At 54.4% G+C, this 27339-nt stretch overlaps 1 protein-coding gene across 2 annotated transcripts in view; it reads right to left on the bottom strand.

Annotated features, from left to right (window-relative positions):
* The window catches only part of CABIN1 (calcineurin binding protein 1), a 125609-nt gene that overhangs the window by 70541 nt on the left and 27729 nt on the right, over nt 1-27339 (bottom strand). The window contains exons 16-26 of one of the 2 annotated variants that reach the window (XM_037067290.1): nt 27008-27202; nt 23359-23601; nt 21870-22026; nt 17446-17561; nt 12123-12284; nt 11156-11362; nt 10821-10966; nt 7369-7630; nt 5521-5781; nt 1827-1978; nt 226-404 (exon numbers count right to left, since the gene is read on the bottom strand). In XM_037067290.1, coding sequence (XP_036923185.1) covers nt 226-404; nt 1827-1978; nt 5521-5781; nt 7369-7630; nt 10821-10966; nt 11156-11362; nt 12123-12284; nt 17446-17561; nt 21870-22026; nt 23359-23601; nt 27008-27202 — 2080 coding nt within the window. The remainder of the gene's footprint in view (nt 1-225; nt 405-1826; nt 1979-5520; nt 5782-7368; nt 7631-10820; nt 10967-11155; nt 11363-12122; nt 12285-17445; nt 17562-21869; nt 22027-23358; nt 23602-27007; nt 27203-27339) is intronic. The other variant, XM_037067291.1, reaches the window with a different exon arrangement.

Genomic DNA, 27339 nt, shown 5'->3' with positions numbered 1-27339 from the left:
GCTCCCAGGTGAGTGAGTGGGGCTGGCAGGTGGCGACCCTGAGCATGTCTTGGAAGCACAGAATCACCGTGAGTCCATGAGGTTAATGAACAGCCACAACATTGCCCGTGTCACCCCAGGCCCAGCACCCCCCTCACCAAAACAAAGCGACTCATCATCGCCCAAGCCCCCACCCCCGACTGGCGTGCCGCCCTGGGCTGGCAGTAGGGAGAACAGGGACTGTACCGTCCGGCGTGGCCTGCTGGTGGGGTTTTTTACATTTGACGTAATCGTGGTCAATCGGAGTGGCTGTGTAAGGTGGGGATGTCAGACCTGGGCCAGAGGAGGAGGGAAGGGAGGCTCCGGGGCCGGGCAGTGTCCCAGCTGAAGAGTGGGAGTCCTCATCCACCAGGCAGGCCTTCTCCCTGTGGGGCAGAGGGTTGGGGTGCAGGTCAGAATCCCCACATGGCACTGAAGGATGTGCACAGGTTAAGCTGTCCCCAGGCCACCTTTCCCAGGACCCATTATTCCCATGCACTTCCCTCCACCCCTTTGGCTGGTGTTCCCAGGCACCAAAGGAGCCGCCGCCGCACACCCACTCAGGCTCAGCCCTCAAGTACGGCAGGGCTCTGCAGGCATCTCAGGTTTTGGGCCCCAGGGACTGCGGGGAACCTGATGAGGCCCGCCTCAGAAATGGCCATCCTAGCACCCTGCACACCAAGTCAGTGTCCTTCTGTGTAACCAGGGGCGGCCACACTGCAGAGTAACACAGTCAAGGCCACGGGCAGGCTGGAGAGCACAGGTTGAGTGGGGCACTAGCCTGTGCACTGGCCTCAGGCCTGTTGTCAGAGCTCATTTTCATGAAACAAACCCTGTGACTGTGTGTGCACAGGGGTGTGTGTGAATGCACAGAACATGGTGTGAGAAACTAATAAGTGCGAACAGTGGCTAACTTGGGGGAGAAGAGGAGGTTGGTTTTTCTACATATTTATAAACTGCTGGAATTTTCTGTAACAATTTAACAGAATATATTCATGTATCATTTGTATGACTTAAATTTCCTAAAAAAGAACTATAATCAATAAAAACAATGTCCCTAAGTTGGAGGCCCTTTGTGAGTACAAATACCTTATCTACGACTTTTGGAAACACTGCGTCCACTTGTGTGGCCTGATGCTGCAGGCCCATCTCCCCCGCAAACCTGCCCTCACAGACAGGGCCTGGGCATGGGTCCCACAGGTACTCGGTGCCCTGCACGGTGCCCGGCCAGGCAAGGGTCCGGAGGCGTGGAGAGCTGAGCCAAAGCTTTAGGACATGGACACCCAGAGATACAATTTACAGTCAAGAAAGGGCCCGAGGGGTGTGTCCCAGGTCCAATGAGGGGGGACACCAGGGCCCCAGCATTGTCAAGCCCTCCCGCACCGCAGAAAGAGCCCATGCCTCCCACACCCTCCCGCCGCTTCCTGGACAACTGGGCAGCAGACCAGGCCCTCAGAGGCCCCCATGAGGACCCAGAAACGTAGAAACTGCTCTCCCACAGTGCTCTGCACAGGGCAGCACTGTGCCCAGTGGCGAGGGGACAGAGTCAACTTCCCTCCAGGACCTGGCTGGGGGGTGCGGTAGACCAGGCATGCTCGCAGGGTGGGGGACTGGAAACACACTGAGCCCCTCCTTCTCAAGTTCAACAGAAATGCCTATCAGCCCAGCCTCTGGAAATCTCCAGCTGACACCCAGAAACTCCGGGAACTCTGGTGTACTCAGCAGCACCACTCGGGTGCCACCTTGCCATAAGTGAGCCATCACGGTACCCAGGGCACAGGCTGGCTGGATGGGAACACGCTACTCACTTTTCTGACGCTTTGGGTGTATTCTTCTCCTCGCCCCTGGCAAAGGGTCCTTCCGCAGCCTCCTTCATGAAGTTGACCAGGACCTCGGCACCAACCCCAAACTCGGGCTTCCCCAGGAGCTTCAGGATGGACGCGTGGAGCCGGAAGTACACCTAGGGGGACGACACTCGGGTGTGAGCAGCCCTCCCAGTCGCTGGGGTTTTTTCCAGCCACACAGGGAACGGGACTGGACAAGGAGGTTGGGCCGCCACATACTACCTCTTCTCATTAGCTTTTAAACCAGCCAATCTATCCCTCACTCAGAGCAAGCTCTGACAGTTCACATGGACCCAAACTGCCAGCATCCCAGCCCAGATTTGTGGTGATAATGAGCGTGACAGCCCCTTGGTTCTGCTCACCGGCGTCTTCTCCCACCAAAGCCTTCTTTGTGCCCCGCCCTGGCACCCATAGAAAGGGAGCTTCCAGACCTGACTGGTGTGGCTCAATGGGTTGGGCATCATCCCACAAACTGAAAGGTCACCAGTTCGATTCTTGGTCAGGGAACATGCTTGGGGTACAGGCCAGGTCCCCAGTTAGGGACATGGTAGGAGGCAACTGATTGGTTTCTCTCGAATATTGATACTCCTCTCCCTCTCCCCTCCCTTCCCCTCTAAAAATAAATTAATTAAAAAAATCCTTTCTTCAAAAAAAGGAGCTCCCACACCTGTCTCCTCACTGGACCATGGACTCCGTGAGGCAAGGAGTGGGCTGGATTCACTTGTGCCCCGGCACCTGGGCAAGCCAGGTACCACAGGCCTCAAGAAGCTCCGCCCAGTGCATCCAGAAGACCTGCTGCACCAGTCAGGCCCTCCTGTGCTTTCCTTCACCCCCTCAAACCCACTCACAAATGTGTGAAGGGACTTGCCCAAGGCCTGACAGCAAGAAAGCCCAGGGTTGGGTTAAACCCAAGGCCACCCCGTTGCCTGCCCTTTACTGCCCCAAGCACACAGGCACCTCCACAGGCTACTAGGCCTGACCTTCCCACCCAGGTGCAGATGTAACGCAAGCTCCCACCTGTGACATACGCTCCTTCAGATGGCATAAGGGGCGCCGCAGGGGCAGAGAACCACTGTGGCCACAGACCCCGATCAACCAGCCTCCCATCATCACCCAGACGGAGGTGGTTCTCAAACGATGTCGCTGAGGACCCACCTAGGTGAGATGCCTGGAGGTCTGACCAGGGCAGCACCCCAAGGGGGCATCCCAGACAGAGGGGCTCCCACCCAGGGCCCCTCCCCCACTAACCGACCCGTGAACACAGAAGTGGTCCAACAACTCCATTTTCCGGCAGAGGAAACCTCTGAGCACCCCACATGCCCAGAGGCCACGCCTGCAGAGGGCAAAGTGCCCGGCTGGCAGAGCTCACCGAGTGGCTGGTGCAGGATTCTGAATGAGGGCTCAGCAGCAGAGGGAACTTTCACAGGAGCAAGGTTGGGTTCTTAACAGAAGTATCATTTTTACACCAAGACACACACATGTTCCAGCTGAGCACCTGCTCTCCTGAGAGCCAGTATAGTGTGCTGGGGCGGGGGGGGGGGGCACTCTGCACGGCCAAGGCCTTAGATCCTCATCTGGGAGTCCTCGGGTACCGTCTTACCAGCTCCCTGGTTCTATCAGGTAGCAGCAGAGGCCGGAAATTGAAGAAAAACCATAGAAGGAAAACAGCCGTCATTTTCCCGAGTGCTGGGGCACCTCCTACTGCGAGAGGGTCCAGTGCTGCCCAGAGGGGCCTCCTAAGAGCCCAGGCTCAGGGACTGGCCCCAGCTGCCCCTCACGCCACTGCGGGCTGAGAACAGGTCATGGCTGTCCTCTAGAGCTCACGCTTCTATCCCCTAATGGACGCCCCTCCAAGAACTGGCACAGGAAGCCCGAGTGAGAGCATGAAAGACCTGTGACGGGGAAGGATGGGACCTGGGCTGAGTGACGCATGACAGGAAGTTTTGCAGACGAAACCCTCCCCCATGAATACGGCCCCAAAACAGCTGCAATAAACCACTAGGCACGAGTCATTTTAAAAAGGCAAATTAAAAAAAATAAGGCTTTTTGCTTGCTCTCAAGATTATAAAAAATTAAGAAGTGGATACAAGCTGGTTGGTGAAAAACATACAGGTTCATAGATCAGTACAACCTGTTTGGGCAACGAGACATTGTCGACCCAATGTTAAATGGCCTCAGAAACATCTGGAACAACGGTTGTTAATGCTGCTGTTGAGTTCTGTTTACATTTACACTGGTGAAATATTATGTTATTTATGTTATTAAATATGTTATCACACTTTCTGCTCCAAAATTTTCCCCCTATTTTCCTCCTCTAAAACCTAGGTGCATCTTACAGTCCAAAAACATACAGGTACATATATGTGCATTTTTCTCAGCTGACCTGTGCAGTTCAAACCTGAGTTGCTCAAAGGTCAACTGGTGGTTGGAAATCGGAGTACATGGAAGGCCACTGCAGGTATCCATGGGCTTCTGGCTGAGTGGGCAGTCAGTGCCCCTAACCCCTCACGGCCCAAGGGTTGACTAGCCTCCATGGAGTGCCCCTGCTGTGTGGTCAGAGCCATGCCCTGCCTGCACTTGCCGTGGAGGAGGTGAAAGAGGAGGCCAAACCACGAGGAAGGGCTGGGGCCCCAGGGCACAGGAGGAAGCCCACAACCCCTCTACTGCACCTCACCCAGTGACAAAGGCAGGTCACAAACGACGGTGCGTCTGGATGTTAATAGGGAGAAATGTAGAAGAATGAGGACTTGCCCAAATGGCACACAGGCATGACGGGGGTGGGGGGTCTAGAATCACTGGGACTAGAACATTTTGTTTGTAAACACTTCTGACTTATTGATTCTTTAATATGTTCTAACCACGAATATCTGTTAATTTTATAATCAGAAAAAATACATAAATACAGAGAAGACTTAAGTGAGCTCCAAACTCCAAGCAGCTGGGCACATGGGTCCCGGGCAGCTAGGCACACAGCCTCAGAAAGCGCGAAGCCAATGAGCTCGGGGCCTCAGGAGGCAGAGTCCTGGGCCAGGCCAAGCATATCTGGATCTGCACCCGTGGCCTTTGTTTCCTCCCTACAGAATGTGCTGGTCACGGCCAGCCAACCTGCCTCACAGGATGGTGTGAGCACCAGTGAGGGCATCAGGCAAAATGGTCCAGAAAACACAGCAAATCCAGGCAGTAAACGAGTACTCTCTGCTCTTGGGGAGCAGCGGAAGGCCCCAAATCTGGGATCAGGAGTGCAGGCAGTTGCCCTGTCTCAGTCCTGCCAAGGCAGGCCTCAGCTATCTCATTGGCACCTGGAGAGCAGGGTGCCCGCCCTCCCCCTGCCAGGCTGTAGGGGTGCGAATGCCTCACTGCATCAGTGTATGAAGCCGGGTTCTCAGAACCTGCATGCACCAATGAAGAAAGACCTTTTTCTTCAGGGAGGTGAGAGCGAAATGCTCACTCTCCCAGAAAGGATGGTAAGCGCCCCTGAGACAGAGAGGGAAGGCTGCTTTAATTGCACACACAGCTGCTAAACACAGAGAAGTTTCTGGCAGATGGCACTGGGAGAAGTTTCCGGGAGTCACTGGGATTGCATGCCCCAACCCCAGGGAGACCGAGAGGCTGGCCCGCCCCTGCCCGGCTTCCCCACCCAGGACCAGCACAGTGTCACCTCCAGGGCCTCCATGGCCAGCTCGGGTGGGTTGTGGTAGTGGATCTTCTTGGGGTAGCGGGCAGCCTCCTCGTGCAGGTAGTGGCCGGCCTGCCTGTAGTGCAGCAGGTAAACAGTGGGCGGCTGCTGCTGCTTCTCAGCCACCTTGCCCAGCATGTAGTGGATGAGCCACTCCTCCTCATCGCCGTCGCCCTCACAGCGGGCCGCCGACGTGAAACAGTGCCTGGCGGTCTCCAGCATGCTGTCGCGCCGGCCCTCCATCTGTAACGAGACCAGGAGACCGGGCCGGCCTTAGGTGCGGCATGGCCAGAACCTGCACAGGATGGCGCCTGATCCTGCAGGAAGCCCTTGTTCAAACACTGGTAATCCTCAACAACCCCAAGACACAGAAGTGCCATCACCATTTCACCGCAGGGACACTGTGGGGGACCCTGGGGACTCCTCATACGCCCACATCAAGTAAGGTACAGAGTGGGACTGAAACCCCGGTCCCCTCGTGTCAACCCCGTGTTCTTTCTTCCACCTTCCCCTGCGGCATCTAACAGTGCACGCATGCCTTTATGACGTACCTACTGCCACCCTTCTAAAGGTCCCAACTCTGACCTGTGTGGCTGCAGTGAGGGCCAGTGCCTGGGAGAGGAAGACAACCCGGGCTGGGGCCGCGCAGGCTGCCAACCCTACCTCCAGCAGGACTGAGCCAGCAGCGGCTCTGCCGCACCAACCCGAGGAGGCCAGTACCCAGAGCCAACATGATGAGAAGAGCCGTCGCTGCAGGTAGCGAGCGCCCTGTTCTCTCACCCTCTCACTGGGGTGGGCGAGCAGAGCTGGAGAAGACGTGCACCCAGCACCCAGCTCCACAGCACTGGAGAGAATGTACACCCTGGGGTCCAACAGGACTCCCCACCACCTCCAAGCCCTGCTGACTGGGAGCCTGCATGTCAGCAACAGCACGTCCAGCTGCCCTCTCACACACTACAGGTGGACACTGCAAGGCAGAGTCAGCGGCTAAGGGGCCCTCCAACTCAGAGAATCACTTTCCCCATCCCTGTATGAGATTTTGGGTCAGTATCCTGGGTGCCATCCACACAGGATATCAGCTCTCAGGTGCACCTATATCCCTTTATTCCAGAGCTGCCAGGCCAGCAGCGGAACCCTGCCTGTGTGGGGCACAGAGGCTGCCGTCCTGAGCATCCCAGGTCTCCAGCCTCTTCTCTCCCTGGTCCTGGCTCAAGGAAGGGAGGCTGCAGCCTCTTCTTATCTCATCTCAGAGAAAGGGAGAGGCTTTGGGCACTAGGCTCTGGTAAGGGTGCTGCTCGGAGCCTGGAAGAGGAGGCCACCCTGTGAACACCTGTCCAATGGGTGCTTATTTCTGCACATCTCCCATAGCAATCACGCTGGGGCTGCCACAAAGAAGCCTAGCGCTGCCCCTAGTGCTCGGCCAGACACCCTCAACAGCGCCCCTCCGTCCTCAGAGCGGGAGGGGCCCCTCTGTGTGGCACTGAGTTCATTCGTCTCGTGGCCGGGGTGCCCGGCCCAGAGCTGGCCAGTCAGAGGGGCTCGGGAGATGCTGGCTGCCAAAATACTGCCACGAAGAAGGGATGGTCAGCTCATTCACAGCCAAAGCCAATGCAAGGATGTCAAGTTCCTCCCTCAGGCCACACAGCTGGCCCTGAGTTTGCCCACACCAGACTGGGTGTCCGCAGACCAGGGACCAAGCTGTCAGTCTCGAGGGACGAATCATCCAAGAGCTCCCAGCATGGCAATGAGGACAAAAGGAAAAAGGGCTAGGACAGAACTTTGCCAGCCCAGGGGCCTCTGGGATCGCAGCCCTTCCGCGGCGCCCCTTACCTGCTGGACAAGCTCAGAGGGCAGCTCGCCTCTCCACTGCTTCAGCTGGCGAGAGGCAAAGGAGTGCAGGGCGTAAGACATGGTGCCGTACTCGATCCACAGGGACAGGTTGGAGCTGTCAATCTCCAGGGCCCGCCGGAAGCAGTTCAGGACAGGCGTGGCGTGCTTCCAGATAGGCCCATCACTCTTCAGCTCGTTGGAGTTCAGCTTGTCCTGAATGCGACTGGCCCGGGCCAGGGCCATGCCTGCCCAGGAATCGAACCTGTGGTCACGACAAAAGCGCCTGTCAACACGCTGTCGCAGACACACAGCCTGGAGAGCAAGCAGACAGCCACCTTGGGAGCCCACCACCCCCAAACCCAGCTCCGTCATTCACCAACCCCGTGACTGTGCCAATCGTGTCTCCTTTTCTGATCCGTGAGACGTGGCTAAGAAGGCTGATCCACAAGAGAAGAGCTGCCGGGACACCACGGACATGCATTTTGAGTTCAGGGCCCTTACCGGCACTCGGTAACTGCCTACGAGATTCCCTACCAGCTGGAGCCCAAGCTGTGCTCACCCACACGGACGGGCTCCTGGACTCTGCTCCCCTGCTTCGAGGGGTTGCCCACAGACTGTCTCCGATGGAGAGGAAAGGGGGTGTTCTGCAAGGCACTGAAGTACTGGCCCCAAGGCAACAGGAAGGCTCGTGTCCAGCTATGACCTTAACTAACCCTGCACTGGCATAGCCTGCCACCAGGACACTCCCTGACCAAAAGCACAGGACAGCCACCCGGCTTCTACCCCATTCCCCCTCTGGACCCTCTCCAGTGTAGTGCCTAGCAGTGCCACGGGCGTTGCTAGGGACCACATGACGGCTGAGCCCACCAACCTGAAGTCACCTAAAAGAAACTGATGATGAGAATGCAGAAGCCTCTCTGAGACAATGAATGGCCCCAGACACTCCGAGACCGAGACAACTGACCGGCACGTGAGTGAGCCTGGAGTCTCCTGAGTGCTGGTACCGAGGACAGAGAAGGCAGCCATCACACACAGATGCTACCTTCCACACACTGACAACTCTTAACCCACGTGTGCACTCACTCTAAGGCTGGCTGACCCGTTTCGAGAGTACTCGGCCGTCCCCAAGATGCAGTAAAGATGGAGGGGACTTGTGAGGCTCCCGTGCACTCAGCTGCCCTCCGGGCACCGAAGACGAGAGCGTGCGGACAAAGGAGGCCTCGCAGAACCTCTGACAGAAAGGCAGCAAAAATGATGGCTTCCCCTTCGTGTGGGGTTACAGAATGTACCCTTTTCTCTTCAGAAGCCTGGGGATCCAGGGCCCCACAAGACTCCCCCAGCTCTGCTCAGGTCACCCTGCGGAAGGGAGTGAGGAGGCAGGTGTGTCAAGCTCCCCTTCGGATGCTGGGAACTGAGTTAGGGACTGTCAACCAGGCCAGCTCCTGTCACACTGGAGAGTTTTTTAATTTCCAGAGCGCCTTCAGCAACTCCCTCTACCCTCGGCTTAGGGGAAGAGACCACACCAGGGCACGTGCCCCTGTGCTGGCAGTGATACCAGAACGGAAACTGCAACCTTCTGTCACAAACACAAGTCACCGAGGACACAGACATGTTGCCACAAAACAACATGCTCCTCTGTGGGCAACCAAGAGCCCTATTCTGATGTGGGTTCCTGGGTCTAGCAGAGCAGCGCACAGCCCACACTCAGAGAGGGCTGACCTAAAGGGACAGTGAGACCTTGAGGGGTGGTGACACTGTGACTGCAGAAGGAAGAAGTGTCCAGAGCCCGAGTGTTGGGCTCTCACCCACACGGGGCAGGCCCAGCCTGGCACTGTGACAGTGAGGTGAGCTGTACTGGGGACCATGCCCAGCTTTCTCCTTCCCAGAGGCCACTCTACAAAGCGCCTGGCCAGAACGTGAGCTGCTTCCAGCTCAGCAAGGAATGATGAACCCCCAAAAAGGAAAAAAACAAAACATGCCACCAGCATCCTCACAGACTGTGTGCCCACAGGAACCACCAACAAACGCTGCCACCAGACCACTCCACTAGCCACCGAGCCACCTGCTGCGGGCTTCATTTACACCCAGTCATCTCAGCTGACTTAAAGGGAAAAAACAGCACCCAAACTTCCAACCTGGCTGGCACAAAAGACGATGCGGGGTCCAACTCCCCTGGTGCGTGCCTGGAAGTGCGGGAATGAAGGAGGCCTAGGACCGGGCCAGCAAGCCCCTGTGGTTCCAGGGCAGGTCCCCACAAGGCACTCCGCTTCTCCGGCAGGGCCCCTGGTAGGCCAGCCCCGCTGAGCCGATGCCCTCCGACAGCTGGGCGTGCAGGCTGGAGGAAGGCCCGGCTGGGCTGTCATGACCTCACCTGGCTGACTGAGGGATTGCCGTGGGGGAGGTGCCAGGCCAGGAGGGCGAGTGTGATCGCCCTCACTTCTCAGACATGGAGGCGGCAGTGCAGGTGACGCCTCACTGTTCCGCACAGTGACACTCTGTCAGCCTGAGTGCGGGTCTGCTCTACCACACTGGTCCCCAGTGACCCAGGAGAAGACAGCCCAGGCCACTCGCACGTGGCTCCCTGCCCGGAGGAAGCCCCTGGCTGAGCAAAAGGGGTCAAAAGCTCTCCCACGAGCTATGAAGTCCTGAAAACTGCCTTCTACACCCAGTCCCAGCCCCAGTCCCCACAGCCAGGTGGGACAAGGGGGGAAAGGTGGCTTACCCATGGTTCAAGGTGACCACCACGGGGTGGCCCCTGATTACTTCCAGGAAGGGTGCCGACAAATGCTAGTCTGGACCCTTCAGAGGCAGGTCGGCCACAGAGGGTGGCCTTGTTTTGACCTTGACCCAAGGCTTCCCTCCTAGGTGTGGCAGCCATGAGAAAATATACCCACTCAGTGAAGCTTAGCAGGCTACCACAGGACGAGCGGGCCAGTCACTGCATTTTAGCATAGAGACCAGGGCGCCGAGGGAAGGAAGCACAGGCCTGATGCACAATGGGCTCCACCACCGTCACCACTGTGACCATCGCTGCTGCCAACCACGCCCCGCACGGAGCAAGGAACTAGAACCCCGCTTCGGTGCTTCCGTCTCTCCCCACCCCGAGAACGAGAGAACCGCCGTGGTTAAAGACACCGAACAGAGTGCACATCAGCCAGCTCCCCAGAAGGAGCTAGAAAAGGGGAGGCACATCGCCCATGTGGGCCAGGCTGCACATCCTTGCCCTGAAGCTCTAATCCCAGTGCCAATGCCAGGGGTCTTCCAGAAAGGGGCTTTCTCCATTGTGTTTCTTTTAATGGAGAGACTTTCCTAGTAATTGTCGGGTCTAAGCCACCTTGTCATTCCTTTGTCCCTGGCCCCCATGCCATGCAGGAAAGAGCTTGCTGAGCTGAGGTCACCCCAACTGCCCCACCGGCCTGGCCTCACACGGAGTCACTGGCCCAGCCACTCACCTGTCGGGGCAGATGCAGATGTCATGCATGTAGAACTTGATGGCCTTGGACTGCTCCTTGTTTTTAAAATGGTAGTCGGCCAGCAGGTAGTAGAGCTCATTCACCACTGGGGGGGAGGGGTCAGCCCCTTCTGGGAGGCAAGGTGCCTGGCAGGTGAGAGGGCAAGAATAAGGGGAGGTGGAGCCAAGCTCTCAGATGTAACCACGATGCTTCAACACAAGGACCATTCACACCAGCACAGGACACCCCCTCGCTTCCCATGGCCCTGGCTGCTGGTGTGGAGCCAGGCACAGAGGCAGCACTGCCGAAGAGGAGGTAAGACAAAAAGCCCCTACCTCGGCAGAGGTCCCCTCAATGTAGGCAGAGACTTTGTCGAGGCTCAGAGCCGGCCTCTCTGTGCGGGGCACGATGGTGGCAATTCTCTTCAGGAGGTTGGCCAAGTCGGCAGAAACAGTGCTGGTCTTATAGCTATCAAACTCAGGGAGAGTCTTGGGCTTAAAATATTCAAACATAAACAGGGCATCCTCCCATATAAGGTCCACCTGGAAACAAGGAGCGAAGGTTGATCGTCGTGTGGAAAGTTCTCCCAAGGAAAGGCAGTGTTGAAGCAGACGAGGGCCCACGTGTGAGAGAGCCCCAGACAAGTCCCGTAGACTCTGAAACACCGGCACGCCCTCTGGAAGCCCCAAACGCAAGTGTGTCAAGAACAGAAAAGTGCATGGCATAAGCCTGGTCTTTATGGAGAAAATGCTGCAGACTGAGGGCTGCACTCAGTGCGTTCACTTTGGCCAGGCCAGAGGGCAGGGATCGTGGGCCGCCGACCCTCGACTCGCCTCAGCCGCCCCAGCGGTCACGTGGTTGACAAACACTGACCAAGGGCTCGCTCTGGGCCCAGGTGGCTGCCCATTCTGTGCAGCAGCCACACAAGGCCTGAGGAGCGGACATTCAGAGGAGGAATCTGTAGGCTCAGAGGGTAACTGGCAGTACCGCTGAGCCACAGTGCTCCCAAAAGCACTCTGCAAGTCAAAACCACAAAAAATGAAAACCTCTAAGAAATTATTCACAGAATCCAAATTGTTCAGAGAAAAGCTATTAAAAATTGCCATGCTGCATCCTTGAGTGACTAGTCAACACTTATGAGGCCACTGGTGCAAGGATCGGATTACGTCGGACTGTTTTCCTGTCCCCCCGACACAGCTCCAACCGGGGTTCGCAGTGCACGTCTCACCCTCTGGGAGTGTGCGGAGCCCCTGCCTCCCGGGGCTCCACTCTCCCCGGCAGGGGTGGGGGCCCGAGCCTCACCTGCTGGGCCGAGTGCTCCTCCAGGTACCTGGCCTTGCTCTTCTTGCTGGGGAAGCTGTACAGGCAGTAGAAACACTGCTCCAAGGCTGTCTCCAGCTCCTCCTTGTAGGGGTGCGTGTCTTCAGAGGTGGAGGCAGCAAGCTCCTTCTGGAGAACCCGCACCTACAGCGAGCGGGCGGGAAGAGACGCCTCAGGAAGGGCCCCAGGATGACCACTAGTCTGTCATCTGCTTGCTAATCTGAGAGGCCAGGTCTGTTGGGCCCGTTTTCTGGAAAGGGCCTGGCACCCTCACAGGAGCCGCTCTGGACCCTGCTCTAGGAGTGGCCTCCTCAGGGGCTTGCCAGGCAGGCTTCCTTTCAGCACACCCGGTCGCTTCTACCAGCTGCTGGAAGGAGACATTATATGCCCTCCGAGAAATTCTTACTCATTTATTCATCCATTCATTTGCTCCTCAAATATTACCTGAGCACCTTTCTGGGCTACGAACAGTGCAACGCAGTCCCTGCTTCTAAGAAGCTCAGATTCCAATGGAGGGCAATTAATTAACAAAGTTATAATGTAAGATGATAAATCCCATTAGGGCTGAGGGACTCTCTCCCAGACAGAACATCAGGAGGATTCCAGAGGATGTGAATGGACCACTCAGCTAAAAAGTGTTCTCTCTGGACAGACGACCTCATCGCTATCGCTGCACCCAAACACACATTCTTTTCAAGCGTCCATGAAATCTTGACCAAAAAGAGACAAACAGCAAGTCTCAACAAGTACCAACGACTGGATGACACAGACCACATCTCCTGAACACAATTCAGTAAAATTAGAAGACAGTTATATAAGTATAGCAAACACAAAATGTCAAAATGATGGCATATAGCTAAAAATGTACTTGGGAAAACATTATAACCTCCGATACCTGTATTAGAAGCAAGAACACTAAAATAATCATCCACCTTAATAAGTTAGAAAAAATACATAGTATATCCCAAAAAGAGAAGATAAAAAAAAGCAAAAAACAAAGTTTTGAAAACCCACAAAGTAAATCTAATAACAATAATAATGAAAATAATACATATTAAAGTGGCAATTAATGAACTGGAAAGCAAAGACAAAGTAGAGCAATAAAAGCAATAGCTGGTAGTTTGATAAAAATTAATTTAGATAAACCTCAGAAAAGACTGGTTTTCAAAAAGGGGCGGAGAAAAGACCATTTCAGCAACGGAAAAGGAGTCACAACTAGGGGAGCACAGCGGCAGTTTAAAGCATCAGCAAATACCACGAACTCGATGCTTATGTGGACTCTGTCCCCAAACGTAACTGACTTAAGGAGAGAAAATCTAAAGGGGCCTTTACTATAACCACCCAAGAAACAGAGACAATAGTTTACGAGTTACCCCCACTGCCCCCGCCCAATCAAAACGGAGAGCACTAGACAAGAGGTGACAAACTGTGACCCATGGGACAAGTCCTGCCACTGCCTGCTTCTTGCCCTGAAGCTAGGAACAGCATTTACATTTTTACATGATTTTAAAATATCAAAAGAGGAGTATGACTTCATAACATCTGAAACATGAAGTGCAAATCTAAACACTCACAAGTTTTTACACAATGTGTTTACGTATCATCTGTGGGAGCTTTTACTGTGGTGGGAGCACTCGGTGCCTGCAGCAGAGGCCTGCAGCCTACAAAGCCTAAAGGACTCACTATGTGTCCCTTTACAGAAAGTTTTGTTAAGCCCTAGCCAAGAGAATAAGACAAGAAAAAAAGAAAACTATAAAGATTTAAAAGAAGACAAAAAAGTTATCCATGGCCCTGGCTGATGTAGCTCAGTGGATTGAGTGCGGGCTGTGAACCAAAGGGTCGCCGGTTCAATTCCCAGTCAGGGCACATGCCTGGGTTGCAGGCCTGGTCGCCAGTGGGGGCCATGGAAGAGGCAACCACACACTGATGTTTCTCTCCCTCTTTTTCTCCTTCCTTTCCCCTCTCTTTAAAAATAAAAAATAAGAAAAAATATTTTTTAAAAAAGTTATTAATGGACAATATGACTGTCCACATAGAAAACTTAAGAAATCTACAACCCACCAGAACTGACAAAAGCAATAAGCAAAGAAGGTGTGCATAAAAGAAACCTATTTTTTAGTTGATTTTTAGAGAGAGAGAAAGGGTGGGTGGGAAGGAGGGAGAAAGAGAAAGAGAGAAGTATCAATTTGTTGCTCTACCTACTTATGCATTCATTGGTTGACTCTCACATGTGCCCTGACTGGGGATCAAACCCGCAACTTCAGAGTATCTGGATGACACTCTAACCAACTGAGCCATATGGCCAGGGCAAAAAACTATAATCTTTTTAAAAAATAGTGTTCCTGTGTATCCGCAAAAACAAAATGGAAAATTTTATTTTTAAATATCTATTTATAGCACTAACAAGAAAATGCCTAGGTATAAATCTGACAGAACATTTACGAATCTTAAGGAGGAAATTATACAACCATATTAAGGGACATGAAAATATAAGACCTGAATAAATGGAGAGAGATACTATATTCATAGCTGGAAAGATTCAATCACATAAAAATGGCAACTCTCCCACAAAATAATGAGGTCAATGCCGTTCCAATCAAATTCTAATATTGTGGGAGGGGGTTCACAAAACTTTTCCTGACTAATCTTATAATGTTTTGGAAGGGGAAAGAGTCAAGAACAGCCAAGAGAATGTGATTAACAGGTATGTAAGTAGATTGATCCTAGCAAGAATCAAGATCTCTCAAAGATAAGATGGTGTTAACACAGACACCTAAATCAACAGATAGAACAGAGCCCAGTGACAGACCCTCACGCAGAGGAAGGGACCTTACATACACATCAGTGCGGAGAGAACAAACCCTTCAATAAATGTACAGATACTGAAGACGGAGGGGACCTTCCTGTGACATCCTGTCTTTAACAGAAAACAAGTTTACAGCAAATACAGCAGGTGGTTAATGTGTGGGCAATCTAGGTGCTGACACACAGGACGCAGTGTAGGAGGGCCCAGCCAGAAGTCAGTAAAGGCTCCACAAGAGAGGGGCTGTGTGAGCTGAGTGTAGATGAGCGGAGGAGCACTCGGCAATCCAAACTGAACATATGGAAAGAAATATAACGCTCAACATGAGATCCAAGAGGATCCCCCTCAAGTACATTCTCACTCTGTGCAGGAAAACGGCGCACACAAAGGCCTCCCTGTGGGCCGCAAAGCGCTCCCAGACGCAGTCCTCTCCCTGCAGACCGGGAGTCTGGGCCCTGAGAAGAGGCGGTAATAAACTATTGGCCTCCCTAAGTTCCACAGTAGCCAGAATGAGGAGCACCCCACAAGCATTTCTGGGTCAGTGATTGAATGTCCTTATGTTTGGTCACTCATTCATTCAATAAACATCAACGGGGCAGCCATCCACGCCAAGCACTGCACAGGGCCCTAGAGATGGTCAGATGGCTTCTAAAGGTCCCTGGTCTCCAGATGCCACCTGCTGGGGGAGGGACAGAGGATAAGGAAACAAATAGCAAGGCTGCCCAGCAGTCAATGGGACAGAGAGCGGCAGGGCCAGGGAAGACCTGTTTGAGAAGGTACCTTCTCAGCTGAGACCTGCACGGCAAGAAGGAAAGGATGAGCCAGCTGTGCAGGCCCTGGGGAAGAGTGTGGCAGGCAGAGGGCTCTGGGGTGGTCAGGCTCTGGGCAGAGAGAGGGTGCAGTTAACAAGCAGGGGCCGTGTCCGCAGAAGTGAGGGTGCTGCAGGTGGACTGGAGGCAGGAGAATTAGAAGCTATGAAACACAGCACTGCTCATACCACTTCTACTCCCCACAGTTTGGCCACGGATCCTGGCAGCCCAAACTCATGCTCCACCAAAGAAGACACAGACAAAAAAAAACCCAGGAGTAGGACCACCCCACCATCACCCCCTGCCTGCTCTTTCCTCTCAGTGCCACTCCCACTGGGAGCCAGCTTGCAAAGGTGCTAACTCATTCTCGACTTGCCCTACGTCAGCATAAGGTGACTGCCTTGAGGAGGTGACCCTGTGGAAGTAAACAGTGTCCCAACCCTCTCTAAATAGGAGAGGGAAGGCAGAAGAAGGGAGTCACTGATTCCTGAGAAACATGAGAGACTCGGCCTGGCACGATTTTTCCAAAAATGGTCCTGGAGCACGGAGCTGACCCCGGGTGAGCACCCCAGAGGCTCTCGAAGCTCACAGGGTGGGGCAGACACTCCAACATCTGCAGCTGGGGCTGGAACCTGCCTCAGACACCAACCAGCTCCAGGGCCCTGAGCCAGCCAGATGGGTCTCCGAGTCCTCCTACAAGTGCTTTACACATGTATTAGTCTCATTCATTCACTCAGCCCATATTTATTAAGCACCTACTATGGGCTAGGTGCTGTGCTAGGTACTCAGATCCAGCAGTGAACAAAACTAACAAAAATCCCCACCTTCGTGGAAGTTGCGTTTCAGTGGAGAAGAGACACACCATAAACAGAATTAACTACACGGCATGCTAGAAGGTGAGCAGAGTGATGAGGAAAGCAGAGGGCAGTGAAGGAGGGTCAGGACTGAGGGAAACAACAGCTGCGGAGGGGGTGTGCTCACTGAAAGGGCATAAAGCAGAGGATGGCAAACCTTTCCTTTTAAAGGGCCAGACAGTATTTTCAGCGTCCCAGACCATGTGGACTCTATCAGAGCTAATCAACTTTGCCACTGTATTGCAAAAACAGGCCTAGTTAATGTTAATACATAAATGTGGGTGTGGCTATACTCCACTAGAATATTTACATACAGATATTACTGGCTGGGTTGGGTGCCCTTCCTGTGCTCCGTAACTTGTCTGAGTGCTGCGTGGCCTTGAACTCAACATTATGATTTGGGGACAGGGGTCATGCTGTTTATTGCCAATAAGCTGTCCATCGAGGCCAGCAAAAGCAAGGACATCTGTTTTCGCTCACTAAATATGCATTTGCTGATTGAATGAGTGCAATAGTTATCGCCTGAGTGACTACTACCAGGCATGACGAGTGGAGCTTGGCAAACAGGACTCAACAGAAGATGGTGAACGTAGTGTTTACTTCTAAAATTACTCTGAAAGGCCTGGCCCCACACCCCATACATAATAGACTCAGTAACAACAAGTGGATCTAAGTTCACCTACAGCTCATCCCAGGTCCAGAGCCCCTGAGTCTCAGGTGTGTGGGACACCAAGTTCAGGCTTTCTGGAAACTGAGTTGTCACATGTGCACAACAAGTCAAAGCAGCACAGCAGGCCCCACGGCGGGAGCAGGCCCCACAGCAGCCCAGCAGCACTTACATAGAATCGCAGCAGAGCCCCGTCTGAATTGCAGCACCAGGACCTCCTGCCCAAATACTCGTGGGCCGTGTTGAGCAGCATGAGGGAGGACGGGAGCATGGGTGTGTCAGCCATCACTGGGGAGAGACCAGATGGGCAGTGAGTTGGACAGACGGGCAGTGAGTTGGGGGGGCGGGGGGGCAGGGGGGGGGCGGAGCCCGACACGTGATGGAGCCGCAGGCAGGCTCTCTCTTATGGGCTTTGCTTTCACTACCAAGGTAGCTACAGATTTTTCTTTCCTTTTTTATCTTCTTGTCTTTTTAAATAAGCAATGATTGGCTTTACTAAGCAATTCAAATCATACAGTAAAGTATAAAGAAGAAATGCTTCATTCACTAAGTAGACATTTGGTGAATATAACTGGCAGTATCTTTCTCTGCATATGCAAGACTTTTTGAAAAAAGTGAGTAATTTATAACAGTAGAACCCATACTGCATATACCCTTTCTTAAATAAAAAATTCTTATATATAGGTCTACTTGAATATTAGAAAAGGTAAAAAACTATCATATTTCAGTAAAATGTTTGTTCACCACTAATAGAAACTATTAGTAGTTTCTTTAAAGATCCCTCGGTATTTTTGAAATTTGGCCATAACCCATTAGTGGGCTCGTAACCAACATTTTTAAAGAGGATTAGGAGAGAATACATCAGAACAGAAAATACTAGAGGGAATCACGCCCACTAGAATAAAGGTTCTTTCATAAAATTTGTTTCTTTTTTTTTCTGTGGGTCAGTCCAAGTTAAAGTATGAAAAGCACTGGTTCAAAAAAGGCAGAAGATCATTAAGGTGAAGCCATTAGGTTTTTAATTGGTCTTCCAGTTCCCATTTCAAAGGCATCAAATGACTATCATGCCGGTGAGCGACAGCTCTGAACACTTCCTCTTCCCCATCTGCCCATTTTTCTTGGTGCGCATTCTTTGCAGTGCTCCTAGGCTTCTAACGTTTGCGTTCTGCTCTGCAGCCTCAACCGCCCAGGTGCTCTCTGGTGCCCACACGAGTTCCTTCCCTGGGCTCTTTCATTCAGCCGCGTGCTGGTTTACCAGCTCCACCCTCCAGCAGTGTTTCTAAGAAGCACCCACAGGGGCCGGAATCCCCGTCTGTAAATGTCTGTCACCACTGTGATGACAAGTACCTTGGCTGGACAGCCTAGGCTACGCTGGCTTCCCCCGAGGGCTGCGTGAACACGCAGACGTCACCACCACTGCCCACATGCTGCTGTGCAGAAACCTAAAATGAGCCTCAGGGCCACACACTTTGAATCTGAAGATTCTGTTTTTATTACAATTCAGGGAAATGTTCCCGTGTTAATACTGGGTCGGCTGCTTCCCCAGTTTCATTGCTGAGGAAGTCTTGCTGAAGTCTTTCCATCAGAGTGCGTCTCACCCGACACTGGACTAGACCGTCCTGTCTCCCATCCCGTCTCCCGCACAGGCCACCTCCTCTTCTCCCCAGTGCTCTCAGGCACACCCACTGCCGTCCCTTGTGTTCTTTCTGCTATTGCTGTTTTGGTTTCTTAGTTTATAACGGTGAGATCTGGTGCGCAGTGTTTTCCCTTAGTTCTGCAGTTTTCCTCTCCAGTTAACGCATCAGCTCAAGTGTTTTAAATAAATCGTTTTCTGATGCAAATTATTTACAGAGCCTCTGCCTCTGTTGTTCATTGGAATAGACTTTCTTCCCGACTGAGTTCATCTGTTTCTTTGAATGGCACATTCTTCCTTTCCTTCCCCCACCCACGGGGTGGGGGGGGCGCTCCAATGGCAGAACACGTGCCGTGTCATCTCGTTCGATCCTGTTTACCGTCGGCTGAGGCGGTTCCTCCAGACCGAATGCTCCGCCACACCGTAAATGACCTTTCCGGGACACTGCCCCACATAAGACCTTTCCTCGAAGCTCTAACTATAAAGCAGGGGTTGCTCTCAATCCGTTGCCAGGGCCTGTATCTACAGAGGTAGAAGAAGGAAGGCCCCAGCCAGGGCTGATACGGTCCCTGCTGGAGGGCCTAGGTTGTCCTGCCCCTGAGATCCCCTTCAAGGCAGCACCTGCCGCCCGGTGAGAGGGCGCAGGCAGCAGGCAGCCCTCAGCTGTCAGTTCCTTCAGGGTCTGCTGCGCCTGCAGACTCCCCTCACCGAGGTCGTGCCCTTCCTGCGGGAGCCCACATCCGGCGACCGAGAAAGAGGGGCATGTAGAGGCCTGGCCACTTCCGTCTAACCTGGTACAACAACCTGGCCGGCCCCTCCTGCTCCAGGGCTCCCTGTTCTGAGCCCAGTCTTCGTTGGGCCTGCATCCCAGCTGGGCTTCTCCCTCTGTCCCAACCTGCTTCCTCCCCCTTCCTCTCACAAAGAACAATTCCCAATCAGCTATCTCAGCGTCTGCTTCCAGAGAACTCAGTCTGTGACAACGCCCTACACCAGGCCCCGCCCCCACCTGACCAGAAGTGTGTTTCATCCCTGGGCCCCTTCCCTCCACAGTCTGGTCGCTGGGCGATGGTAGGACCCAGGGGCCCTGCCCAGCCCTGCCAGGCCCAGGGAGATACGGATGGCCTTCCTGGCCAGTCTGCTCTTTACAAATGAGGATATTAATAATAAATCCCAGGATTCTGTCAATTTAGCATCTTCCCTCAGTTCTCCTACTTAGGGCAGAGGAGGGACAGGAGCCATACCTGCTGCCAGTCCACAAGGATCTCTGTTTTCTTTCCTTGGCCTCCATTTTCAAAGTTTATGGCGCCTGACTGATCCCCTTTTCTTGTCTGCGTACTGGCAGTTTTTTAAAAACTATTTTGTTTGCATAATTAATCTGGGGGAAAGGAGACCCTTAATCTAGGAGGGTGTTTCTTGTATTACTTTTATAAGAAAAATAATAAGCATTTACAGTTGTAAACTTTCATGTTCACCACTCACTAAAACCCTTTTGGAAAACACGGAGGTACTATTTGTCAAGAGCTCTAACCATATTCATCCCAGAAATTAATTTTTAAAAAATCAGTTTAGCAGCAGCAACAAAGTGAGCATGAGGGGTTCACCCGAGATGAGGCCTGTGACCTGCAGCCAGTTTGGCAGTGAAGCCGGGCGCCTCTCAGCAGCATTACGAGGCGAGGGCGCTTCATGGAACAGGGTGCAGGCGTCCTCCTCAGTCTGGCCCTTCCCTGTCCATCGTGCATGGCCCGCTCAGCGGTGTCCCCTGTGTCTATGCCGCTCCCTCTCTCCGGTGCCCTCCTCCGCCCCTGCTCTCCCCTCGGGCCTCGGCCCAGCCCCCACCCGGCCAGCCCTGTGGCTGGCGCGGTTGGTGTTCCTGTCCCCTCCCCGCACTGTCGGAGCCCGAAGCACCCACCCACAGTGGTCGCCAGGCGGTGAGCGGCTGGCAGGGGCCCGGGAGGGAGCCAGCAGACGGCGAGTGGAAGGCAGTGCCACAGGCTAGCTCCGTGGTCACTAAAATAGGGTCAGTTTCCCTCCCTTTCCACTTTTCTGATGTTTCAAGTTACTGAGAGAAATTACCAATAAACTTACTTTTAAGCTAGTTAAATATGGGTAGTACAATCACAGCTATCGATGAAGTATATTTACTTTGGCCAAGTTTAGACAGAAAATGCAAGAAAGCCAAAGGGGAAAAATCATTTGGTAGAATTACAGGCCATCTCGCTGCTGCTGCTGTGTAATTTGTGCAGCCTGGCACCACCGTGTTGACGGCTCACGTGCCATCTCCAGGGAAGGGTCCTGGGCCCGCCCTCCCCAGCCCCTGGACTCGTAGCGACTACTCCGCACTCGGCACCCCCACGGGCCTGCCCGGATTTGCCACAGCAAGTGATGGCTTTGTTATCCCATTTTGTCCTCGGAACAGCCCTCTGGGACAGGTACCGTTATTCCCAGCGTGGGCATAGGCAGAGTGGCTTGAGAGGTTGTATGATTTGCCCAAGGTCACAGAGCCAAGAAGTGCCACTAGGATCTGGAACACGCTGCCCCACTTCGGAGGGGCTGTGCCACTGGCCTGCACCCAGGAGGAGCCGTGGGGTGCGGCGGTCACACGCGAGAGCTGGCGCATGGCGGCCCATCTCCCAGGCTCTTGTGGAAGCCAGAGGAGTCGGCAGGCAGGGGGCCTCTCACAGCAGTGGCGGCGCCCTTGCTAAGGACTCACCCTGCTGTCATTTCCCCTGCGCTGACACCTACACCAGACAGGACACACTTCACACGCCCACTGACGCTGGACCCCTGCACAGTGAGCTCCCTAAGGGAGTCTCTGCCTCTGTCCAGTGACCAAAAAAGTCTTGTCAACTAAGCCCCAAGCCCACTCACAGCACCTGGATAGTGCCGCAGGGTCCTGTGACAGAGGCAGGAGGCAAGGGACACGCAGGTCAAGGCCACCCCCACCCAGGCCCCCTTCCCGCCACCTTCATCCGCTGGGCTCTGAAGCTGCTGCTGGTGGCACAGGGACTGGAAGGTGTCCTCTTCCTGCCAGATGATCCGGTGCAGAATGACCCAGGGCAGCACCGAGGAGACGTGGGGCTCCTTGGGCTCCTCCTGCACGGCCATGCTGCAGTCAATGATCTGGGGGGTGGGGAAAGGGATGTCACATCAGGGCCAGCACTCCCCTCAACCCAGGGGGAGTCCTCAGGGCACAGCAGGGGCAGGGGGCCAGTTCCCACTGTTCGGTGTGGAAACACTGACGCCAGAGCAGCCATCGGGTCACCTAACAGAAGGCCACAGAGTCCGACAACAGAGCCCTGCCCCAGCCTCAGAGGAGTCGGCTCTGACCATCCTCTCTCACTTCATGTGCAGCTCTTACTGTGTGCTGAGCCCTGTGCTGGACACGAGGGTGACAGAGATGAACAGGGCACAGGGGAGTTGCCAGCCCAGGGGAAAGAGAGCCAGAGACAAGCCCCACGAGAGCCATGGAGCAGTATGGTTGCTGTGACGGAAGCAATCGAGGGCTGTCAGGGGGGCACAGAAGAGGTGGGGACAGATGGAGGGCAGCCCTTGAGAGAAGGCTGCCAGGGAAGTGGCTGCGGTGTGCCCGACCCCCAGAGAGAGCAGGGAAGGATGGCAGAGGGCGGGTATGCAGACAGAGGCCCAGAGGTGGCCCAGAAAATGAAAGATGAGGGTGGAGAGGGAGGCTGGGGGGATCAGTGCACTTTGGGTGACAGGTGCCCTGGAGGGGCTGTGAAGGGTGAAGTGAGGGAGAAGCACTTTCATCTTCTCGTTTCGGAAAAGTGCCTCTGTGGCAGGGCGGTAGCTGGACTGGGCAGGCAGCATGGCAGGGAGGCCTGGAGGGAGCACATTGCTGCAGTTCAAGCAAGACGGCGTTGGCCTGGGCTGAAGCGAGGCAGTGAAGACGGAGGGAGATACAAAGGATGGGGCGTTAAGGATGAAGACAAGGCAGAACTTGCTGACAGCCTGAGTGGGGACTGTCAGGCGAGAGCCAAGAGGGCTCGGAGGAAGGTTCCCTGTCCCAAAGTCTGCCTGGACAGTGCAGAGCACTGTGACCTCCCCTCAGCTACCAGGGCCAGGACAGCGGGGGTGTGGAGAGCCCAGCGGGAGACAGGAGGCCTGGGTTCCAGCCCTAGCTCTGACGCTGGCTCGCTGTACGCCGGCCAGGGCCTCCTGCACTAAGCCTGCTTCCTGCCCTCCCAACAGGGGTCCGGAAGAAACCTGCGGTGCCAAGCGCCCCACTGTCTCCAACCACCAGGCCGCCAGCTCAGGAAGGTGTGCAGCCAGTGAACAGCCACTCACCGCCTGAGGTACTCACCTGTCTTCAGCCAGAGAAGGCAGTGTATCCCCTTGGGGTACCTAACTCACAGTAGAAGCTGGTGAACTACTAAGGAGGGGGACATCAGACAGACGCCCCTGCTGCGGCAAGGCAGGGCAAGGAGCGCGGGTTACCTGGATGAGGTTGTTGGTGAGCCGGACGAGGCCAGTGGCAGAGGACGATTCCTTCAGGATGCTGCCACTGCTGTCTGCCAGGAGTGCCTGCTCCATGCCCAGCAGCAGCCGGGTCACCGTGGCCACCCACTCCTCCTTGGCCGCGGCCTCGCTCGCATTCACCATCTGCTGGACCGCCTCGTTCAGAGCCACGTCGGAGCACTCAAAACACTGCCGGTGGTCCTTCAGCCGGAGCAGGGACTCCTGAGCGCGGGAAGGAGTGCCGTGAGAGGACTGTGACAACGCTCTCCACACCCAGCGCTTAGGACTGTGGGGCAGGTGGCTGGAGTGTCCGTAGGAAAGGGGGAGCATACACAGCCCTGGGGCATCTGCAAGGGCCACAGTGACCTGTGTGCAATCACAGCATGGCAGGCCTCCTGCCAGAGAGCCTCCGGAAAGGTGCTAAAGCTCTGAGCCTCAGTTTCCTCACTTCTAAAGCTGGGACACGCGGTTAGCAGCCAAAATGAGTCTGAGTGACTCTACCACCTGTGTCAGTTCGCACTGACCACCAGGCCACCCAGTCGTGGGCTCCCCCTGGTGGTCTCAGCGGGGAGGGCAACTGCCCGGGAGGGACTGTGTTACAGAGGAGGGCCTGAGCCAAGACCTGGGCAGGGCGCTGGCCAGGCAGCACGGACCAAGTGGAGCAAGGTACTGAGTCCCTCCGTGCCCCAGCCATCCTGCCCCCCCAGGGACCCTGAGTGTCAAAGGAGCTCATGCCCACACTGCACCCAGCACACTGTCCTGACAGGAAGGAGCTCTCAGAATGCCACCCTGCACTCTGACTGCTATTTTAAAACCCCCCTTTGAAAGCCAACACTTCTTGTCACGCTCCCTTTCCTCTTGTTCTAGAGCAATCCCACTTAAGCCCCTCTGGCCCCCACCTCCTCCATTACCATGGAGAAACGGCCTGGCTGTGCATGCGGGCCAGGCAGGCGGCCAGTTACACCCAGAGGAAGCACCTGCTGCCTAGCGCCCCCTCGGCTCTGACCTCGCCACAGCTGGGGCGCAGCAGTGGCTCCTGCCAGCCTGCACATGTGCAGCTGTCACACACTGAGATGACACGGACAGGTGTGGGGACAGAAGCATCCCAAACCGCCTTTGGTATGTGCTGTAACATCTGAGCACAGATCGAAACCACCCCCAACTTGAAAGCCCTGACTGCCAGGGACACGTGGCCTGTGTTTCTTCAGAGAAAACGAGCACTCCAGCAGGAGGCCACCGAGGTGTGAAGGAGCCCGTTGGGGGCAGGCGTGGAGCCCCCAAGGCCTGAGCTGACTCGTCCTGATCGAACGCCAAACGTGCACGGGACAGGAGGCCACTTTCTAGCAGGATCAAGAATAGGGACCTCACACGGCAGCCGGAACTGCCATGGACGTGAAGGCCGGGGACCTGCCAGTGGCACTCTGATGTGATAATCCCCAGGGCTCGGGGCCAGAAAGAGCTAAAAGGCAGAAGGCTGGCTGCCAACAAACGAGGAGACCGAATCACCGCTCTCAGAAATAAAGGGAATTCAGAGAAGTGGCTGGATTCAAAATAAACACGGCAAAACTCAGCAAGATCCTACACACTGGTCACGCACCACCAGAAAACACGGCCAGCAAAAAGGTCCTGCTCAGAACAGCCCCCCAAATGCTGAGAACCAAGGAAACTACACCCTGGCAAGAGGAACACAGAAGGTGGGAGACGCGGCCCTCACACTCTGGAGGGAGGGTTCCGCGGCCGACCCCGCCCTGTAACGGCTGGACGAAGCAACTGAAATGCAAAACGTGAAACAGTCACACCCCCGGAAGGAAACAAAGGCAAAAGGGTCTTCTGCGTGTTTGCTGACATGTGTCTGGTCCACCCCCCTTGCAGAATGCAGGTTCCATCAGGGGCGGCTCCCCGCCCAGAGCCGGGAACACGGTAGGAATGCGGCCCATGTGTGTGGAATAAGCAGATGCATATTTTTCCAGTCTTGGAAAGGCTGTCTAAGCATAATGGAAAAAATCAGAAACATATGAAAACATCAAAAGATTTGACAACATAATTCAAAACTTCTGCATGTCAAAAAAATACAAGCTACACTTAAAAAGCAAACAACACACTGGGGAAAATATTTTCAACATTTGATGAGAAAGAGATCAGTATCTTTGATCATGTGAATAGCACTCCAGATCAGTAAGAATCCCCCCAATAGGAAACTGAGCAAAAACCAGGAGTCACTTATTGCAAAAAGAAGGAGCTTCCACAGCTCCCGGCCCTGCCCTGCCCTGCCCTGCCCTGCCCCTAGGTTTGCACAGTGCCTGCCCAAACAGCAGCCCCTCTCTCAACAGGGCATCTGCCACACCCAGGAGGTGAAGACTATGGGAGGAAAAAACGACATCTGAGCCACTGGGGCCACCTCACAAAGGCAGAGAGGACTGGCTTCCTACCCGCCCATGGCCTCCATGGCTGCACCTAACTGTCCCGCCTACACAGCCATGCTGGACTCTCCCCGCACCTGCCACGGTAACAGGTCAGACGAATCTCATCCATCAACCTCTTGACTTCCTCTGCCCAGAGCTGGACCCTCGGTCCCACCTCTCCTCTCTGCCTCCCTCTTTCCTTTCCAAAACCAACTCTTCCCTCCCCTTTTACCAGGGCAAAGAGGCTTCCATTTATTTCCACAGTTGCACCTCTTCTTTTTCCCAGTTCACGGAAGTTAACTACAAAGTCTCACGTAATCTGAGCAAAAAACCTGAGGAAAGACTGGGCTCTCTTTCCAAAGTGAAGAAGGAGGACCCAGCAGTAAGATAATAAATATAATGTGATTAGCGTGTGAACCGCAAGGGACAGGACACTAGACCACCCAATGCCATTAAGCACCTCACTCCTATCACCTCCCATGTCCAACCCTGTGCTTCCTGAGGATGGTGGCACTGATGGTAGCTGGCACCCCTATGGGACTTGCTACAAGCCAGGCATGGCGCCAACACACACTAACTCCTATAAACCCCACAACGGCCTCTGAGGTAAGGACAGTGATCATTCCCATCCAGAGTGGAGGACCTGAGCCACAGAGAGGCTGGGTCAGAGTCTGGTACCCAGGAGACCCTGCAGCTGACAGGCTCCCAGGAAGGGTTTACCTCCTTGAGCACAGAGACATGGAGGAAGCCGGGGAAGGGGGGGGGGGGGCCACATGGGCTTCATGTGTTACACTCGTGTTCTTTTCCTTCAACAATGTGACCATGTGTGGGTATTTATTTTATCTGGATTCTTTACATGGTACAGATATCTTATCCATTTTCTATCTACTCAATCGTTAATTTTAAAGTTATTTAAAAAGACAGGTAAAGGAATACACAGGTGGATGAATGGCTAGCATCCTGACTATTCCTCTTCCTACTCTGCTACACAAAAAAGTTCAGAGTCAAGTGTGGACTCACCTTGAGCCATGTGCAACCCTGGAACCTGCACTCCTGAGTTCCAACCTTCTCCCACATTCCCTAACTGGCATCTCCCTGAGTGCCAACTTAGCGGTTTTTACTCCCACTTTTCTAGATTCTCAAGGGCCACCTTAAAGCCTCCAGGGAATAAACCAACACCAAGCAAAGAAGGCACGAGTGGGTGAGGGGGCGCCAGCGGCATGCACCTGCAGCAGCAGCAGCTGCGCTGGCCTCTCAGGAACGGACGTCATGAACTCCAGGTGCTTGGGCCGGTCGAGCCCACTGGTGCACAGGGTGGGGCGGAGCAGGTGCACGACGGCCTCGTAGTCGCCGGCCTCGTAGAGCCGCTGGATCTCCTCCAGGGACTGGCACCGCTCCAGCGACTTCAGGTTCTTATCGATCTGGAAGAGACCCAGAGCTGCTGCCTGATGGCAAAGCCCTCACATGCTCGCCGAATCCAGCCCATGTCTGCATTATCAGGCCCAAAATTGGACTTCCCTTAACATATCAGCATTTACAGTAAGTGGATACTTTATAA

Source organism: Sturnira hondurensis, unplaced genomic scaffold (genome assembly GCF_014824575.4).
Source record: "Sturnira hondurensis isolate 20B ecotype Veracruz unplaced genomic scaffold, ASM1482457v3 Scaffold0017254, whole genome shotgun sequence".
Classification (NCBI taxonomy): Eukaryota; Metazoa; Chordata; class Mammalia; order Chiroptera; family Phyllostomidae; genus Sturnira; species Sturnira hondurensis.
Note: the sequence above shows the minus strand (reverse complement) of the source record. Positions and strands in the feature narration are given on the sequence as shown.